Consider the following 17,964-nt stretch of genomic DNA (forward strand, 5'->3'; position numbering starts at 1 on the left):
TGTTGTAAGGGAAACCTCTGTAGCAATGGAGAGTCAGGACTCAGAGAGACACGGGACGAGCAGGAGTTCTGATGTCAAACACTGGCAGTTTATTACGAGCATCGGCCGGAGAATTCATATCACAAGTCACAGCAGCAGAAAGTTCTGCCTGCTCAGGTGGGTTGCCATGTCAATTCTGATCACCCTCTCCTCAATGTTGACCTTCTAACCAGTTTACAGGGAGTCCACCCACATATTGGGAGAGGCATCTGTGAACACCTGGAGGTACTGAATGACTTTATCTGACTCTATGGCTCTTGTGACCGAGAGTTGACCGGTCACAAAACTCATGACAGCAATAGCTGACGGTTCCCTTACTCCTTAAGACAGACAACAGACTTCGGCTTCGTCGTAAAACGTCAACAGGCCGAAAGGTCAAATATCTTAGGAGTAAGGAGAATTATTCTTTGACACTTAGGAGTAAAGACAAAATTAATCCCTAACATTTGTAATTGAGTATTTCCTTTTTGCAGATAAGATAAGCAGATTTTCTAAAAAATAAATCAAATCATTCTACAAAGCCAACCGACTTTGGAACAGTTGAGAAAAACTCTGCTCCTCAGGTCATACAACTCCAAACTCTCCAGAGACAATAGCACATATATCTGTTTTGAATGTATTTATATGTTATCTGTTGTGCCTATTCAAACCACAGTAAATGCATACATGTAGTATACTTACTTCACCACTTGGTGACACTGTTGGATATCTCCCGGCCTGTCCTGTGCACTGAAACACTCCGGAAGAAGTGAGAGAAATTGACCGTTTTTTCCAGTTCCCCTGAAAGAGCTCATCTCTGGGTGCATGCACTCCATAGGACATCATGCGTAACACTGGTTGCATGCAAGGCGCACACATCAGTGGTTTTCACGCTCTAAGAGCTTTTGCATTCTGAGGTTCCCGAAACACTCTTGCAATTGCATAATTTGGAATGACGAGATGTAAACCATTTTCATCCTGAAGATATCTTGTATCATGTTAAATCCAATTAGTACTTGAGTGTATGATCGTTATTCTCTACTTAAAGGCCCTGACACACCAAGCAGTCACCAGAGGACTAGCCGACGCTGAAGTCGGCTGTTGCCTGGCCGTGTTCTCCTGCGTTTTGGCCATGTGTCGCACGGGAACACACCGCACCGACTTCAGTGCGTGAGTGGCAATAACTCTCCTTACCAGCAGGCGGCGGTAGTGTGTATTCGTCATTCAAAAGAGGCAACAACCGGAAGACAGAGAAGAAGAAGAGTATCTTTTCTCCGTAATATCATACAGAGCTGGCCTCTCCTGGATCAAGGTGATGAGCAGGTCTTCGTTTGCATCATTCCAGATCGCCATGATGAGATGAAAATGAATAGCAGTCTGTGTGTGCCTTCTTAAATCGTTTGTTTACGTCCCTCACTTCCGCTTCGCTTCTCATGCACTGATTTGCTAGCTGAACAGCCAATCAGAGTGATTATTTGGTCCGACTGCCAGACCCGATGCATGGCCGATTCAACATGTTGAATCGGCCATGTGAACGCAGTGAACGCAACAGAGGCAAGACACCAGACCATGGTGTCTTGCCTCTGTTGCGTTCACTGAACACGGGAAATTACAATCCTGCCTCTCTAGTGTCATGATAAGGTTCAGGTAAAGCACGGTTAATGTATTATATTATTGACTCAATAATATAATTATGCCTGTCCAGGAAATATGCCCAAATCAACAAAAACTGTGAGCCGGCAGGCAAGACGCTCCGCTTCTGAAATGCTTCTGAAACGCACCCGGTAGGGTATGACGCCGGAGGAGGCCGTGGCGCAGACGGACCCGGTGGAATCGAGGGGTGAGACCAGGGCCGTCCCTGGTCAAAATGAGGCCCCACGCAAAGTTATATGATGAGGCCCTCTGTTTCGTGAGCGTCGACGGGGGGGTGCTAGTGGAGCCTCGCAGCGGCGAAACCGTGCCACACCACACTAATGGCGCTGCATAAGCGCGCCGCATTTTCGGCTCAGTTGAGGCACCCTGCGCAAGGTGAGGCTCCACGCAGTCTGCATGATCGGCCTGCAGGGAGGGACGGCCCTGGTTGAGACCATGACTCAGCACTTCTGATCAGTGATGAGTGATTGATCACTTATGTCTTCAGTGTGATTAAGCAAGTAAGCAGTACAAATAGGTGAAATGCAGATAATCTATTCCAGATCAAAGGAATGCTTCACTTCTCAAAGATGAACTACTCAAGACGTGATATGGGGGGGGGGGTCCTACATGCTATGTACACTGAGGTGTCTGAGGGGGAGTAATGTCATAGGAAGTACTTTGCAAGACATTTGTATTTCTGTGAACCAACCCAAATGGTGTAGTTTGGACCAGTGACACGTTTAATATCAGTAATAATTGAATAGAAAGTACTAAAGCTATCGCTGCTCCCACTTTTCAGCAGCGTAGTTACTGCACTAGTTGTCAAAGAAAGTATTGTAATCATAAGTATATATGTATATATATACTGTATTGTTTGTGGGGAGTGTTTTTTGAAATTGTTAAAAAGTGGCCCAACCAGTTTTTCTAACGAAGTGACGCCCGTGTACATAACAGCAGCAGCACTCTGGGTTTAGCATGTTGCCACAAAAACCCACTCCTTGTGTCCAAAGGTCAGTGGTGTTTAATGTGTGCAGAAAGCATCGGTCCCACCGGCTGGGGAGGAAGTTTGAACCATCCTGACTCCTGAGGTACAGCCCTGAACATCTGCCCTGCACATCTGCCCTGCACACTCACCAACGCTCAGATCCTGCTTTTCATGCTGATTGCCGGTCAATGTTTGCCCTGTCACATTCCAACTGTGCATCCTTTCAGGCCTGGGAAACTCTCGGGGGGGTGAGCGCGCCATTGTTAGGGATTAATTACACAGATCACGGCCTGTCAACTCCACTTGTTGTTCAGCTCCCAAACAAAGAGCAGAGCTGAGCTGCACAGGACAGGAGGAAACATAACTCGTGGTAAATGTAATCTGACTATAACGACAAAGTTTTGATAACCTCGCCAACACTCAGACCAATTCAATTCACGCTTGGTGCGTGTTTAATGGGGTCCCGAGGGAGGAAGTGAATTATTATACACAACTAAATGTTTCTTTAAAGTAAAAGGACCAAAGTGGGCAGTGCTTTTCAGGGGGCAACATGATGTGCATGTGTTACTGAGCATATAGATAGAGTCACTGGCTTTTAAAATATGTGTCGATGGCATTGTACAGGGCCATTGGGCAGAAGAGAGGGGTTCATTTCCGTCTGATTATCATGCTTCATCTTTAAGCATCAGTTCGGAGCCCCTCAAAAAAAGTCAATAACGATTTCGCAATTTAGTAAAGTTCAGAAATATTGTCCCAATCTCAAGCTGCCAAAAAAGAAATGGTTGGCCTCGTGGGTATTTTTGAGAGACCTCTTTATGATTTGTTTACAGAAATGCAAAAATGTAAATGTCAGTCTTTGCAATGCAGTTCATCAGGAGAGACTGAGATTTCAGTTGGTAACATTTGTATTGCCGTATGCACAGTAGTGTTTTGGAGATTAGACCCCGTCATACTGCGATGAATTAAGGGGGAGGAGAAGCCGACGTGAAAGCTGGAGGTGAAGGAGAGAAAGAGCAGATTTAAACGTTTGCCAGGTGTGCTGTGATTGGCTGTGGGGAATAAGACGCAGCCGATTGGTTTAGCTGGGGTAAGTCGCGCCTTCCCTTATGAGAAAGGGGCGAGTGAGTGAGGGAGAATTGTGAATGAGAGCGTGGGAACCAGCCTTCCTGAAAGAACTTGAGCTGAGCTTCATGATTGTATTCATACTACAATGTGAGGATCTACAGGCAGCCTAACATCTGATCCAATTGCCTCGTTGAGCACAACGCAGCAGTAAATCAAGTTCTACAAGTCAGTAAACACCTAAAGCGTCACTGCAGGAATGATCAGCCACCTGTCACTTATTCTATGTTCCCAGTTCATGTGTGCCGGGCTGGAATGGGCACACCCAGCTAACATGCACAGTATTTTCATCACTCCCACATCTCCTGATAATACACATGTTGAGAATTGACACAGATGAGGTATTGCCAACCTTTATTGAAACAGAGCCTTGGTACAAATTCGGCAATAAAAAAAAAAAAAAGAAATCAAGCTTACTAACTTGTACAACCAGAACCGCACATTGTGTTGAAATAAAGGGTCAATTGATCGGAGCACAGAAAGGACTCGATCAGCTGGGCCTGGATGAACAATCCACAGTGTATCAGGGAGGCAGAGTTGCATAGAAGAGTGTAACAAGTGGCATACGAGTCACTACAGCGTTCCTGCACACATTTCTCCCGAGGAAGCCCTGCAGAGGCGGGGAATATTCAAGGTCTGCTTAAATCTCTTTACGTACATTCCTCTAAATTAAAGTAAAAGAGCAACTCAGAAATCAGAATAAAGAACTGAGTTCCCGACCCTTAGCTCCCCTCCAGTTCAAGATGATTAATACCCTGCACAGCCAGACGCTGGTACTGTGATGGGACAGAAGGACATTGTTCACATAATGCACAACGTACCCAACGGACATTATGAAGTGTTGAGCTGAAGTTGTGTAAACATTTGAATGAATGTAAACCAATTTCTCACAATGCATCAGCACAAATGAAGCAGTCAAAAGCTGAGTCACTTATTACAGACTTTGTGATGCATTCACAATCAGGGGAAACTGACCCTCCTCCGGGAATCTAACCGGTCCTCTCAGACTGACGAATGGAACATGAAACGATGGCTCCGTGAAGACAACGAGGTAGAGTCAGGGTTCAACACGTGTCTTCAGACGTTTGGTTTTAGGGGGGGTGACAATATTCAGCTGTGATTCACCGGGTTCCAAACCGATCCGAGACTTCAACCAATCGCATCTCAAAAACAGCTCTCACTGAATTTAGCAACACTTCAATTAAGTGTGATTATTCCTCAAGAAAGAAACTAAGGGTGACATCATTTAGCTGCTTTAACATTACTGGCACCTTCAAATCAACATTCAATCTTCAGTTCCCTTTAATAGTCATTTACACAACGAATCAATGGCCGATAAAATAAGAAAACTTATATCGTCTTCTGTCAAATGAACACATGGGAAACTTGGAAATCCATATTTTTCTTGTGGTTAGAAACCAAATTATTTAGAGTATACATCATTAATGATGCATTTGGACTGCAGAAGAATACAACAATATGACGGCTGTACGTCTGTGAGCCACATGTGACCTGACTAGCAAATGCAAGGCACCGTAGGTTTAAACCATGAGATTACAAAGGAACTCGAGGAGCATCCAAATGAGAAATAACCTGATCTCTGAAATCATGGTAGCTAGTCGTGTGGAAGCTGCACACATTCAGATTCGCCCGCGGGCAAAATGGGATGGGTTTTTTTACGAGGACTTTTCAAAAGTATACCAAGGTGACTCACTGCAAGACTTTCAGGCAATGCTGTGAACCAATGGATGTCACATGCTTCCAACTCACAGGCTCTTTGCAAGTATTTCACTCACTAGATTAGCCAAAACTCTCAAACAGAGGAATATAAATAGTGGCTATATTTGAGAGATGTGTATATATCTACATATTTAAATATATAAATATATATACACACACTCACCCACACCTAATAGCGAACCATGAGTCCAATGTAGTGTCCATGTTAACCAACAGATGTGTGGAGTAAACCGCAACAGAAGGGCCGTTATGGCCTTTCTAGTTCTGCCAGACCGTGAAGCGGTGGTTTCTCAGAGGGCGTCACATGACAATGACATGTACTAATGTATTGTTATGAGGAAATAAACCACCATACGGCGGGTAAGCATGTGCGAGACAATCCTAAGTGTCAGCAACATCTGGCATGAGACCAGCCTTCACTGAAGTGTTGGACACAATAACAGAAACACCCCCACAGGAAGTGACATGGTTCTAGCAGTATTGTGAATCTAATGTCCCGGTGTGTTCATTTAATATGATTAGAAAACCCGACACATGGAGAATACCCACACTGTGAACACCTGCACATCAAGTAGTCCGGCACTGAAGCTTACATTTAGAGTCTCCAACTTGTTATCCAACGGGAATTTCCCCACATCTTCATTATTTCCTGCTTTATTATCACTTTCGGACAAGACAAACATTCTCTCTCAGCATTGGCAGATGATCACACTGTAAACAAGTTCAAAGAAAACACAAATCCCATTTTAGCATCCAAACTTCAGCTTCTCTTCACAGTCTTCAGGTTGAACAGTGAGCAGCTCCCGTAGAACGTCTGCGGAGGGAAAGAAGAAAGTAAAGTGGATCAACAACAGCAACACATCTCAGTTTACAGAGCGTCCATGGGTCGCCTTTAGCACTCAGAACTGTGTCTGGGATACTGTTAACACCTCTGGAACAAGTATCAAGCACTAAACTCAAAATGTCAACACGTTTACAAGAAATAACCAATCAACGGAGGATTGTCATGACATACCAGAAGACTACAAGCTCCTTCTGGTTCTGTACAAAAAGAAACGTTTTGCTCCATTTCAACTGAATCTCAACTGAATCAGCCGTATGAACTGGGCTCTAAGAAATGATCACTATTCTCAGACCAGATGAATAGTTACTAGGGCCATGCATCTTCACTGGTCTCACGATTCGATTCGGTTCGATATCCCGGTGCATCCCGATTCATACCAATGCGTTGCATCCTCAATTTTCTATATTACTGCACATGGCTTATTTTTCATCAACGCATACATGCAGTAAATACATATGAACTCTCTTTTTATTATTTAGAAAGTGCTTCAGAAATCAATAACATAAATGTCTTGACATTAATTTATAAACCAAAATAAATGAATTGTATAGGTCTAGCCTCCGTGTGTGAAGTTGTTCCATCCTCAAAAACAAAAAGCTAATGCTCCTGCAGTCGAGCTGCAGCTTCTAGCCACGGTCTTCTGTTAAGAAAGGACACTGAATGTCCTGAATGAGGCATCACACACAGGACGTGAGTCTGAACACAGCAGACAACAGGAGGATTTACAACAGCATATAACAACTAAAATAGTGCATGTGGGTGCACACTCACATTCTCTGTCTCACTATTACATAAATCCCATGAATGTATGAGATTAAGTTAGCTTCATTATATCTCAGTGATTAAGTGAATAATAAAGTTTCTATCGGGTCACTATCAGCCTGTCACTCATTATTTTCAGGAGGGGGCGGGGCTTGGAGGAACGGAGAGGAGACGGTGATCGCGGAAGCTTTTTTCCTCCTGCCTTCACAAACTTTACACACGTATATATCGTCTGATAAATTGCTAGAGGGCATTCATACTCAGCAATCCAAGACTTAATTAAATCCACCAAAAACCTGACATGATTGTAACGCGATTATTTTTGAAAAACATAAATCCCTGTCTGTGTCTCTGAGCCGCAGCGACACGGAGTGATTCAGAGCGGGTCCTTCTGCTGCTGGTTCTGGACTGGTGTTCTTGTGTTGGTGGATAAAGCAGACTGCTCCGTGTTCGGTGTTGCTGTGCCGCTGTCACGTATGTTCCCTGATCTCTGCGTCACCGACCGATTTAATATTAAAGTGACAGAAAAAAAACGTTATAGTAAAGCCGCGGCCGGAAAATCAGGAAGCAACGTTACTACTCTATAACCGATTATCTTCCGTCACTGTATCGATACCGAATCGTCCACCTCCGCATCGCAATGCATCGTAGAAACGATTATTTTCAACACCCCTAGTGGTTACCCCACCTAGAAATTGAATGGAAGGTTTACCAATACCAAAAAGCGGTGTTATGCCGTGCGTGCATGCACCTCGCGGGAGCGCACACAGCGTAAAGCAAAACCTCCCAGACATGTGTTGATCTGTTCGGCAAAGTACGGTTTGGAAACTATATCATTTCCTTTTGGAGGGCATGCATAACACGGCATAACACCAGAGCCTCGCTGCGGGGAAACGTTGGCGCTGTTCCGAGTTTGTTCTAATCTGAGACTGCTTTCAGATTTTTCCGTCAGTGTTAAATAAAATATTCAGTTAACGCGACCACTGCTGTCCCAGCAACATCAGTACCAAGCGAGAGAGTTTTTTCCAGAGCAGGGGATATTGTAAACGCCCAAACATCCCAGCTTCTAAATACCTGGACATGTGGACATTCTCATATTCCTAAAAACCCGTCTGATGATGCTGAGTGAGTGACTCGTGAGTTTGAGTTGAGTTACTTGAAAAACTAAAGTGAAACTTGATTTATTTTATTGCAGGGTCTGATTATTAAATGTCCTTGTTTATTTGTGAGATGCAGTGGCACAAATAAAATGCCTACTTTGTTTGGTAGTACTAGTAGGTACAAAAACACTGGTTTTCTTGTTCCAGTCTGTTACTGTCACTTTGTTTTTGACACTTTAAAATACTGCTATCCTACTAAAATGCTGTACAAATCAGATCTATTATGTAATAAAGAAACATTTTCCGAGTAAAAAAAATTGTTATTGAAAAAAAAAAAGAATTTCTTCCCCCCTTTATTATTCAATATCGCGATAAATACCGTACCGTGGACTTGTTATCGCGATATTATCGTACTGTGAGTTTTTGGTATCGTTACAACCCTACTACGAACTATATATTATTATAACAATACTGTATGAGAGGGGAGTTTTAGACATTGTTCAATCTTCAAGCATCTTGAGTAAGTTGGTGTTTAAGGCTACGTTACAGTAAAGTGATTTTAGAAAATTACAGTTCTAGCTATTCCATTATCTGCCTTACCCACTTATTTATGCAGATTCCCAATAATTATTTGTATAACAAAAAAACCTAGAAAATGTACCAATCGAGGTATTTGATCAAACACATTGAGCCAATGTGTGTGGCATAGAGACCGTACTCACATTCCACCAATGTGAAACTCTTACTGTGCAGCAGAGATGCAGTACTCGAGTCCTGGACTCGGACTTGAGTGCCGATTTTCGGGACTCGTGACGCGACTCGGACTCGCGCACTGATTGACGCGACTCGGACTTGGACTCGTGAATTCTCGCACAGGATGACTTGGACTCGGACTCGTGAATTCCCCCCCCCCCCACGATGACTCGGACTCGACTCGTACATTGACGCTCCGACTTGGACTCGGACTCGAGCACATTTTCTCTGGAGTCTGATGTCCTCTATCCTGTATGGCGAGTTCACGTACTGGGCCCCGCTATTCCAGTCTAGAGATGTCTACAGACACACCCCGCATCGTGCTGTATGCTTTCACACATTCTGCTTCCACATTGGAAAAGAGCAAAATGCTCGTTATGTGGAAACAATATAGAAGAGAAGGCTCCGTAACACATCACTCTAAGGATCGAGTTCAGACATATAGGCTGTCTTGAACACTATCATCAGAGTAACGTGATCTAATCAATAAATAAAGATTCAGCCGGTAACGAAAGCACATGGCTACTTAACATGCAGAATGTAGCCATGTGCTTTCTGGGGATAAATCTTTATCGGTAAACTGATTTAACCCGTAAAAGTTCCTTCAAAATAAGAGTCCCCATCTTATTACTATCAAACTAAAAGTGCAAAACGAAAACTTTACCATAGGAAAATATTGGCATACAAATATAATCACTTCTCTAAAAGGTAACTCATTTTAAATATAGTTTATTTATATATAATAATAATAATATTAATATTAGAAATAAGCTTTATATTTGTATAGCACCTATTACAAGAATTGTAGCCAAAGTCGCTTCACAGCAGTTCAATAGACAGGATAACAGCAATGTAGAGGAGCAGCTACATTTCAAAACATATATCCATGAAGATTAATACATGAAGACTTGTGACTCGGACTTGACTTGGACTCTTCTTAAGTGACTCGGAATTGGACTCGAACACAGGTAATGATGACTCGGACTCGGACTCGACTTGGACACTCCTTGGGTGACTCGGACTTGGACTCGGACTCGACTACGACTCTCCCTTGGTGACTCGGACTTGGACTCGGACTCGAAGAGTGGTGACTCGAGGGTGACTTGGACTCGTGAATTGGTGACTTGACTACAACACTGCTGTGCAGCAATGAGCGAGTGAAGGTTGCAGTAGCTTAAAGACACACACACCTTTCCGGGGGACCTCCATGGGACCTTATTTCGGAAAGAGTAATACAAAAAAGTCCAAAGATATGTGTCGTAAAACTGAGAAGTAACGCTTTTTTTGTGTGAAACAGCTCAATGAACTACATCTCCCGTCTCGCACCACACACCAGGACGGCCGTCACGTTGAAACATTTCACTTCTTTCTGTCAGAATGAGGCGAAAAGTATTAAAAGAGGTGAAAATCACTCCAAGTCTGGGCACGTTGAGAGCTGTACACACACAAGGGGAGTTAGTCGGTTCATAAGAGCCAGCATGCGGGACCGGGATTCTGGGATTTATAGTCTTTCTAGTTGCATATTTTTCATAGTCTTATATTTCAACAGCTTTAAGACAAACTGTAACTTCTTTGACATGGAAATGATTTTTCAAGATTGACAAACATCGTGTGTGGCACAATTCAAACGGGATCGAAAGATACGTTTTCTCTCTCCATTGATTTCAATACATACTTTTGCCCAAATAAGGTCCCATTGAGGGACTTCGTCTCGCTATAGAGGTCACAGGCCTGCTGTCAATCAAAGGGGGGGAGGGGGGGTGTGTGCTGGCTGTAGCCTGGGAGGTCCTGCACTCCAGCTCACATCCACACAGATATACGTGTGACAGTGTAAAAAGCCCTGTTTTAAGGCTCCTCGTGAGCGTGCAGCAGAGAGGATGCAGGGGCAGTCTCTGTGTTCCTGCAGCACCATGAGAGGGACTGCTGTGTTAGAGATGTGCAGCCGCTTGGCTTCACTTGGATACCGCGTGTGTGCCCAGCTATGCCGTCATAGATTTTCCGCACGCACACCGTTACATAACTGACTTATCCTGCAGCCCATAGAGACAGCCAGCTTTAATGGCCAGAGCTGACATGTCACTTTATGTAGCATCTTGGTCTTAAAACGAAGCCACAGAAACGTACCAGATCACAGTCTGTTGTGCTAACAAGGCTGTTGGGTAATAATATGATCTGGAGTGCCTCTGTCCATGTTTTTCACACTATATAAAATAGTTCCAGAATGTAGAAGACACATTCTAATACCTAAGAGCTGACCTAAATCACAAATACATTTTCTCCCTGAACCCTAGCATATGAATATCATTTGAATGTTGAGGGTTGAGTCTGTGGTAGGCAGAAACAAAAGCTGTTTTCTGATCATACGTGTGTGAATTTGACTTGCAGATATACTGGACTGATCGTGATGATGATCAGCTGACAGATGAACCTAATGTTTGGGCAGCCAAACGATGGGTGCATCTCTGACAAACACTAAACAAGACGTGTCTCTCCAGATACAATGACCTCCTTTTTTGGTATTGTATTGCTTTCACCCTTTGGTAGGAAATGGCACACAATGATATGCCTAGCTAAATGAATGTGGAGGCAGCCAAAGCAACACGCAGGGCTAGGTTAACTCAAGGTTTTCCCAATCAACTATTTTGACTCGCATACTGCATACACATACTGCGCTCACACTACACTGTAAAAAAAAAATATATATATTTTACAGACCTTTCTTGTTTTTTTAAGTGTAAATACCATAAAAATACAGTAAATTACTTTTATTTAAAAAATAAATAAAGGTTTTGACACTGCATACTATTGATATTATTATTAAGTAATGTAAAGAAATCAGATTACCGGACATTATGCTTGCCCTGATTTAGAGTTCTGGGAATCTCTGTTCTGTAGTTTGGGTTGAATCTCACTTTGTAAACCGGATGAACATAACTGGCCGACTTTTCAGGAACGTGGTGCGTTGCATGTGAGGAAAAAGAATGCTGCTGCATGGGCTTTACTTTTCCACCTTAGTGAAGGCAGCTTCTTGCTGGCTCCTGAGAGTGCTGGTTGGTGAACATGCTAAGAGGATTCTTTTCTCGCATTTACACACAACTGGGGTCTGTTCTCAACGTGAGCCAGACCTCCTGGTATGGTCCGGTTAATGGGATAGCATTTAAATCACAATGCTCTCTGTGTGCGTGTGTGTGGTTAGATATCCACACACACACACACACGGTTAATATGTCAGAGCACATTTGATCTTTGAGATTGCCAATCAAATCTACTTAGTTTTTCCCTATTTTTGTAAGTAATTACAATCACATACAATATCACTTGATTAAGAGGGCAGATACAACGTACACACCCCCCCCCCCCCCCCCTGTGGCACAAATAAAGGTATTCTGAGACACAACACCAGCCTGTAGGTACAATCGTAAGTGTTTTTACTCTAACAAACAAATATAAACCTTATGTCATGTAACTAAAAGAATAAAGGCCACAAACTGCAGACCGGTGGCAAAATGTCATTTGAGCTGGTGAAAGTGAGAGTGAGCAGAGGGAGCGGCAGGTCAGCTGGATGTTTGCAGCTCCTACCGCCTCCATGCTCACATAATCTGCACTACCCATCCCCCACAGGGCAAGGCACATGACGTAAGAACAAACAAAGACAAACGGTATGATATAATGTCTTCTACATAAGAAAGACATTCTGGTAGCTCAGTTGATGGACAACTAACAGCAAACCATCATATACTAACATTAACTCTCCATGTAGAACACACCAGGGGCAGCCAGGGCATGTTACTCAACCTCTTAAAAACACAGGCATCTGTGTGCTGAAGGATGTGTGGCCCCCAGGCCAGGGGCCGGCTGAGGCTTTGGTTGCATAAGACAGTACAAGAGCACATATACTGAGGGCGGTCACTAAAGTTACAAAACGTGTTATGGGCAAGACACTAAACAAACCCCACCCTCACTGTTAACATTCACTTCATCAACACCTCAAACTGAAACTGACTGCCAGCCATCAAAACAGACCCGAGGACTAAAATAATCTGACATAGATGTGGAGTATTAGTCTCCTGACAAATGCTACCTAAGTCAATATCAAGTTTACATTAGTCCCTGACATCTTGAATCCATAGCAGGAACTTCATACAACCCGGAACTTCAGCCAACACCAAAAGCATGCTCTAACTTAGACAACATTTCCTGTAAGTAGTTGAGTAAAGACGTTGGTGGGAACATTAGGCGAATGGTTGAGTCTCTACTGTATACAGTGTTTCCCCTAGGATGGAGTCACAGCAGCGGTGCTAAGGCACATGGACCCAGCATAATGTGAGCGCGTGTGTGCATGTGCGAAGTGCGCACCGCCAATTTGTTTCTATCTGTGTGCCAGCACAGGAAAGGCTCTTGAAGCCTAGTACCAGGGCCGGTTCTAGCCAATTTGCTGCCCTAGGCGAGATTTTATATATAAAGAATAAATGAAAAATCTCTACAAAAGACACATACGCTACAAAAACATAAACTTATTGACATAGGTAATATACGTCAAAATGGCTTCAAATGTAATCAGTATTGTATGGACATGTTTTAATTGGGGGGTGGACGTCACAACCTCTAGGGGGGTCCGGGGTTGTGCCCCCCCGAGAAGATTTTTTTGAACATTTTAAAGTAAAATGCTGCAATCTGGTGCACTTTGAGCACACATTACTAGAGACGTGATCTAGGGGGTACAACTCTAAATACCCATATGAAAAAGATCAGTTTACATTTTAATAATCAAATAAGTATGTGAACATAACCAATAACCTACCATAGCCATTAACAAATAAATGTAACTTATTTTATTTTTGTTGTTTTCATCTAATTTTACCAGTTAACATTTATTTATGCATATTTTTGTATCTCTCCAACTTTAAACGATATTTTTGGTTTACTGTCCTATAGTATACATTGGAATGATTTCAAACCTGTTTTTATTTATCCTAATAATTATAAAGGAGTGCCTTGGAAATATGTGTTTACATAATTTGGAAACACATTTGTTTGAGACCCACTGAGATAACTTCGACTAAAATGAACTATCTAAACACTCTTTACCTCACTGAGCCTCTCAGTCTGACAGGAGAGCTCTCCTCCACAAAAAGATCTACTTCTTATATCCGTTAGCACAGCTAGCACCAGATTCTAATAAATAGCTGCACTGCTGCTATTTGTATATAGGGAAAACACTGGCATATGCTAGACACATCTACTTGTGTTGGATACCACGGTAAAAAACACTAAAAGAATGTTTTTATGAGATTGCACTTGGCATGAGGATAATGCTATAATTGACTCGGGGCTAAAAGGCATTTTTACTGAATGGAACTTGAACACAAGCTAATAGAACTAAGCTTTCCTCCTGACAAATTCAACACAGATTTTTTGTTTACATTGTAGCATTATCAGGGAAATAATAAGGTGCTGTTTACACGAGAACGCAAACAGTTGTATCCGCTACTTTTCTCTTTCGTATAGCCCGTTCGTTCACACGAGGCCGTAACGGAAACACGACAAGTGGACATGGAGAATTACATGAACAACATGTTGCTAAATACACCGCGGGTATAAACAGAAGGGTCTTCTTCGCTGCTTTTGTGGCGCCACTTACAGGCCCGGCATATGTACTACAGCGTCTCCAGCGGTCTCGTGCGGAAGTACAGCGCCACTTACAGGCCCGGCATATGTACTACAATGTCTCCAGCGCTTTCGAGCGGTCTCGTGTGAACGGAAGACTTTTTTGATATCGTATTCGGTTCGTTTGCGTGTAAATGGGGTCCAAGTTACCCTGGGAGAAGAATGGCTTTAATGCACTCTACATAGTGGTTATAGGAGTTTCAAATTGATCAAAAAAAGTGTTTCGATCTATATTTGCTATTAGATGAGAACATAAAGAGTTATATTATATGTTAGGGACAGTATTTCAGATCTTTAGTCACAGAACTATATACTAACATTATTTCAAAACGTAAATGGAGGGGCAGTTATTCATCATCATCATCTGGCAGATAGCAGAACACACAGCACAATAAAAAGGTGAAAAGCTAAAATAATTCATAACGTAATCATATGAAGAGGCATAAGTATAAGTACCTGTAAATCTATCAGGTTGAAGGTCACGCAGCACACCTAGGTGACCTGGTCCATTCGGGTCTGCAGCTGGACCGCATCGGGCCGGTCCTGAGGGTTGACGGCGAGCATTTCCTGCAGCAGCTTCCTCACTCCGTCAGACATGCACGACCTGCGTTTCTGTGGGATGTTCAGTACCATCTTTGGATTCTCTAGCAGTGCCTCACCCACCGGCACAATGTCCACTCCCTGCCTCACATAGGTACCCAGCAGCTCCCGCTTAGACTCGGCATCAATGAAGGTAATTCTTTCCAACATGGCCCAGATGATGATGCCTAGGGCAAATATGTCAGCCTTGGCCGTGTAGTGGCCCTCCCACACCTCTGGAGCCATGAAGAAGTCTGAGCCGCACGCAGAGGACAACCAGAACTTGTTCACGTTAATGTTTTTGTTCTTGTCTTCGCCAACGTTTGTGTTTCCTATACCAGCGCAGACTTTACTCAGGCCAAAGTCGGCCACCTTGAGAACTGGAGTCCCTGATCTCTCTGAGATGAGGATGTTGTCAGGTTTGAGGTCTCTGTGGACAATGTTGTTTTCATGCAAGAAAGCAACGGCGCTGGTCAGCTGGAGCATAAAGCTGTTGTTGGTTAGCGGGTTGGGCCTCCGGGACAGGATGAACTGGTTGAGGTCGCCGCCTTCACAGAACTCCATGACGAACCAGAGGTAGCACGGCTCCTCTGGAGGACCGAGCACTCGCTCACCTGCAACACATGCGACTCAGTCATTTCATCATTTCACATTGATGCACACTACTACAAATAGCGAAGTGTGTCAAGTAAAAAAGAGAATAAATGAAAATACAGATAAATGATTTACATTTAGAAAATACATTTGACCATCGGCTACAGGTGTATTAGATATATTTGTGTTTTACATGCACCTGTATTTGCATCATTTCAAAGAATGAATGGGTATTGTGCACCCTAACTTTTGGAACGTAACGTTTTCATTCACTGTATTCTACTACAGGGTGTTTCTTGAAGAGGTTATTAATGTGTAGTTATATTTATTGGTATCTCTACATCTCCAACATGCTTTGGTGTATTTTGATTTGCAGCAAATGTGCCAGCAAGAGTTACAAACTAAAACTGTTGAGCCACTGTAATATTACTGATGTGGACCCAATATTCATGGGATGTATACTTATACTAAAACAATACTGGTATTTGTTTATTTGATGTGAACAGATCACATCATTTAAAGGAGGTATATCTTCACACAGAGGCCACACAACTTGCAATATACGCATAAGGGAACCAGCATGAGAACACAAAATGAAAACTATGGGAGGAAAGTGTAAAACACCTCTGAACAGCCAACACAGCGGACTCCATTTTAGTGAGAGCTCTCTCAAAACTACCCAACCCCCAACGACTATGTCATGGCGACAACAACAATCTCCTGCAGGGTAAGATTCAGAACTGCAATAAACACAACTTGCGATTTTAAATGTAACCCTTATACCATTACAGCTTAGGTTAGTTTCGGAAGTATTAAGGTAATGTCATTACCTTCCATTCTAAACTGAAGGCAGCACATTCTTCCCACAGCTCACTGTAATGTAAGAAGCCTCACCTTTCAGAGAAGTCTCCACCAGACGCAGATACTGTTTGGACCGTTTGTTCCCGTGACTCATCTTCTGGGCCATGCCGTTCCTCTGCAGCACACACTCTTCCAGCTGCACCACGTTTTCATGCCGTTTCTCCAGGCTTGCCAGGGCCCAGAACTCCTGCAAGGCGAGCTCCACGTTTTCCGGCGCATCGCATCTCAGCTTCTTCACGGCCACTTTGGCCCCGGACCTCCGGGCCACCGCTTCAAACACCACGCCGTAGGTGCCCCTGCCCACCTCCCGCAGCAGGCTGTAGCGGGGCGACATGACTCGTCCCTCCAGACTGTCCTGCTTGAGGCCGATGTCCTCCTCCATGTCATGGCCTTCTTCCGTGTTCCCCACGCTCAGACACCGCAGCACATTGGACTCGTCAGCTCGCGCTCTGGTTGGCTTGGAGCAGGCTCGCGCGCTCCTCGTGCGTCTCCGCCAGTTATCTCCACCAACAGTATCCATACGAAGCCTTTACGATGTAAACATTAAGTATAAAAGAGTCGACATATTGTCAACAGCAGCACTAGCCATGATGTCCCTCAAAGGAAACAGGAGAGAGCTGCTCAGCTGTGGAGGTTAAAGGAAGAAGAGAGGAAGTGACGGAGAAGTGAGAAGAAAAAAACAGACCTTCCGGTGAAGACCTTCAAAATAAGACCTGAAATATCGAATACGTTGGCATTACGCTGCAATTTCAGAGTTGTTTTATTGAGCCCCAAAGGTCCCTTTAGGTTTGTGTGTTTATAGTGCCCTATGTATAATACTTTTTATGAATCCTTGATGTATTCCACTTGGAGCCATTACAACCCAAGAGGACATTTTACACGGCCAAATGTCCGAATGTATTGGAACTCCAGACTCAACGTAAGAGCTTGAGCCTCTTCGGGGGGTGCTAAACATAAACTTCAATCTTTACTTTGTCCGAATATTCGGACAATAAATTCAATTTGGAAAAAAACGAGGGAAAAACAAACAAAACGAATATCCGAATAACGACATTGAAACCCGAATAGTACTCCAACGAACACATATTCGGGTACAGCCCTAGTATGTATAAATACATACTAGTGACAGTGACGTGAGCAGTTATATGACATGCAACGCGGATGTAAAGAGAATGTTGTGTTCATTTTCAGAATAAATGCCAGAAAACACCCCAGATGCTTTGCTGTCGTTTCCTGAATGATAACAGGTCGCTTCCGGTTGTAACTGGTATACAACTTGGTATCAGATCAGATGGACCTTTATG

General features: G+C 43.4%; 1 protein-coding gene across 1 annotated transcript; it reads right to left on the minus strand.

The window, feature by feature from the left end:
• Positions 1-4,097: 4,097 nt before the first annotated feature.
• Positions 4,098-17,795, minus strand: LOC117446822 (serine/threonine-protein kinase 35-like). Its single transcript, XM_034083276.2, has 3 exons — positions 16,694-17,795; positions 15,083-15,819; positions 4,098-6,314 (listed from the first exon to the last, which is right to left on the minus strand). The coding sequence occupies exons 1-2, from the start codon at positions 17,178-17,180 to the stop codon at positions 15,119-15,121; spliced, it is 1,188 nt and encodes a 395-aa protein (XP_033939167.1). The 5' UTR covers positions 17,181-17,795; the 3' UTR covers positions 4,098-6,314; positions 15,083-15,118.
• Between the last annotated feature and the right edge of the window lie 169 nt (positions 17,796-17,964).

Source organism: Pseudochaenichthys georgianus, chromosome 5, assembly GCF_902827115.2.
Source record: "Pseudochaenichthys georgianus chromosome 5, fPseGeo1.2, whole genome shotgun sequence".
Taxonomy (NCBI): Eukaryota; Metazoa; Chordata; class Actinopteri; order Perciformes; family Channichthyidae; genus Pseudochaenichthys; species Pseudochaenichthys georgianus.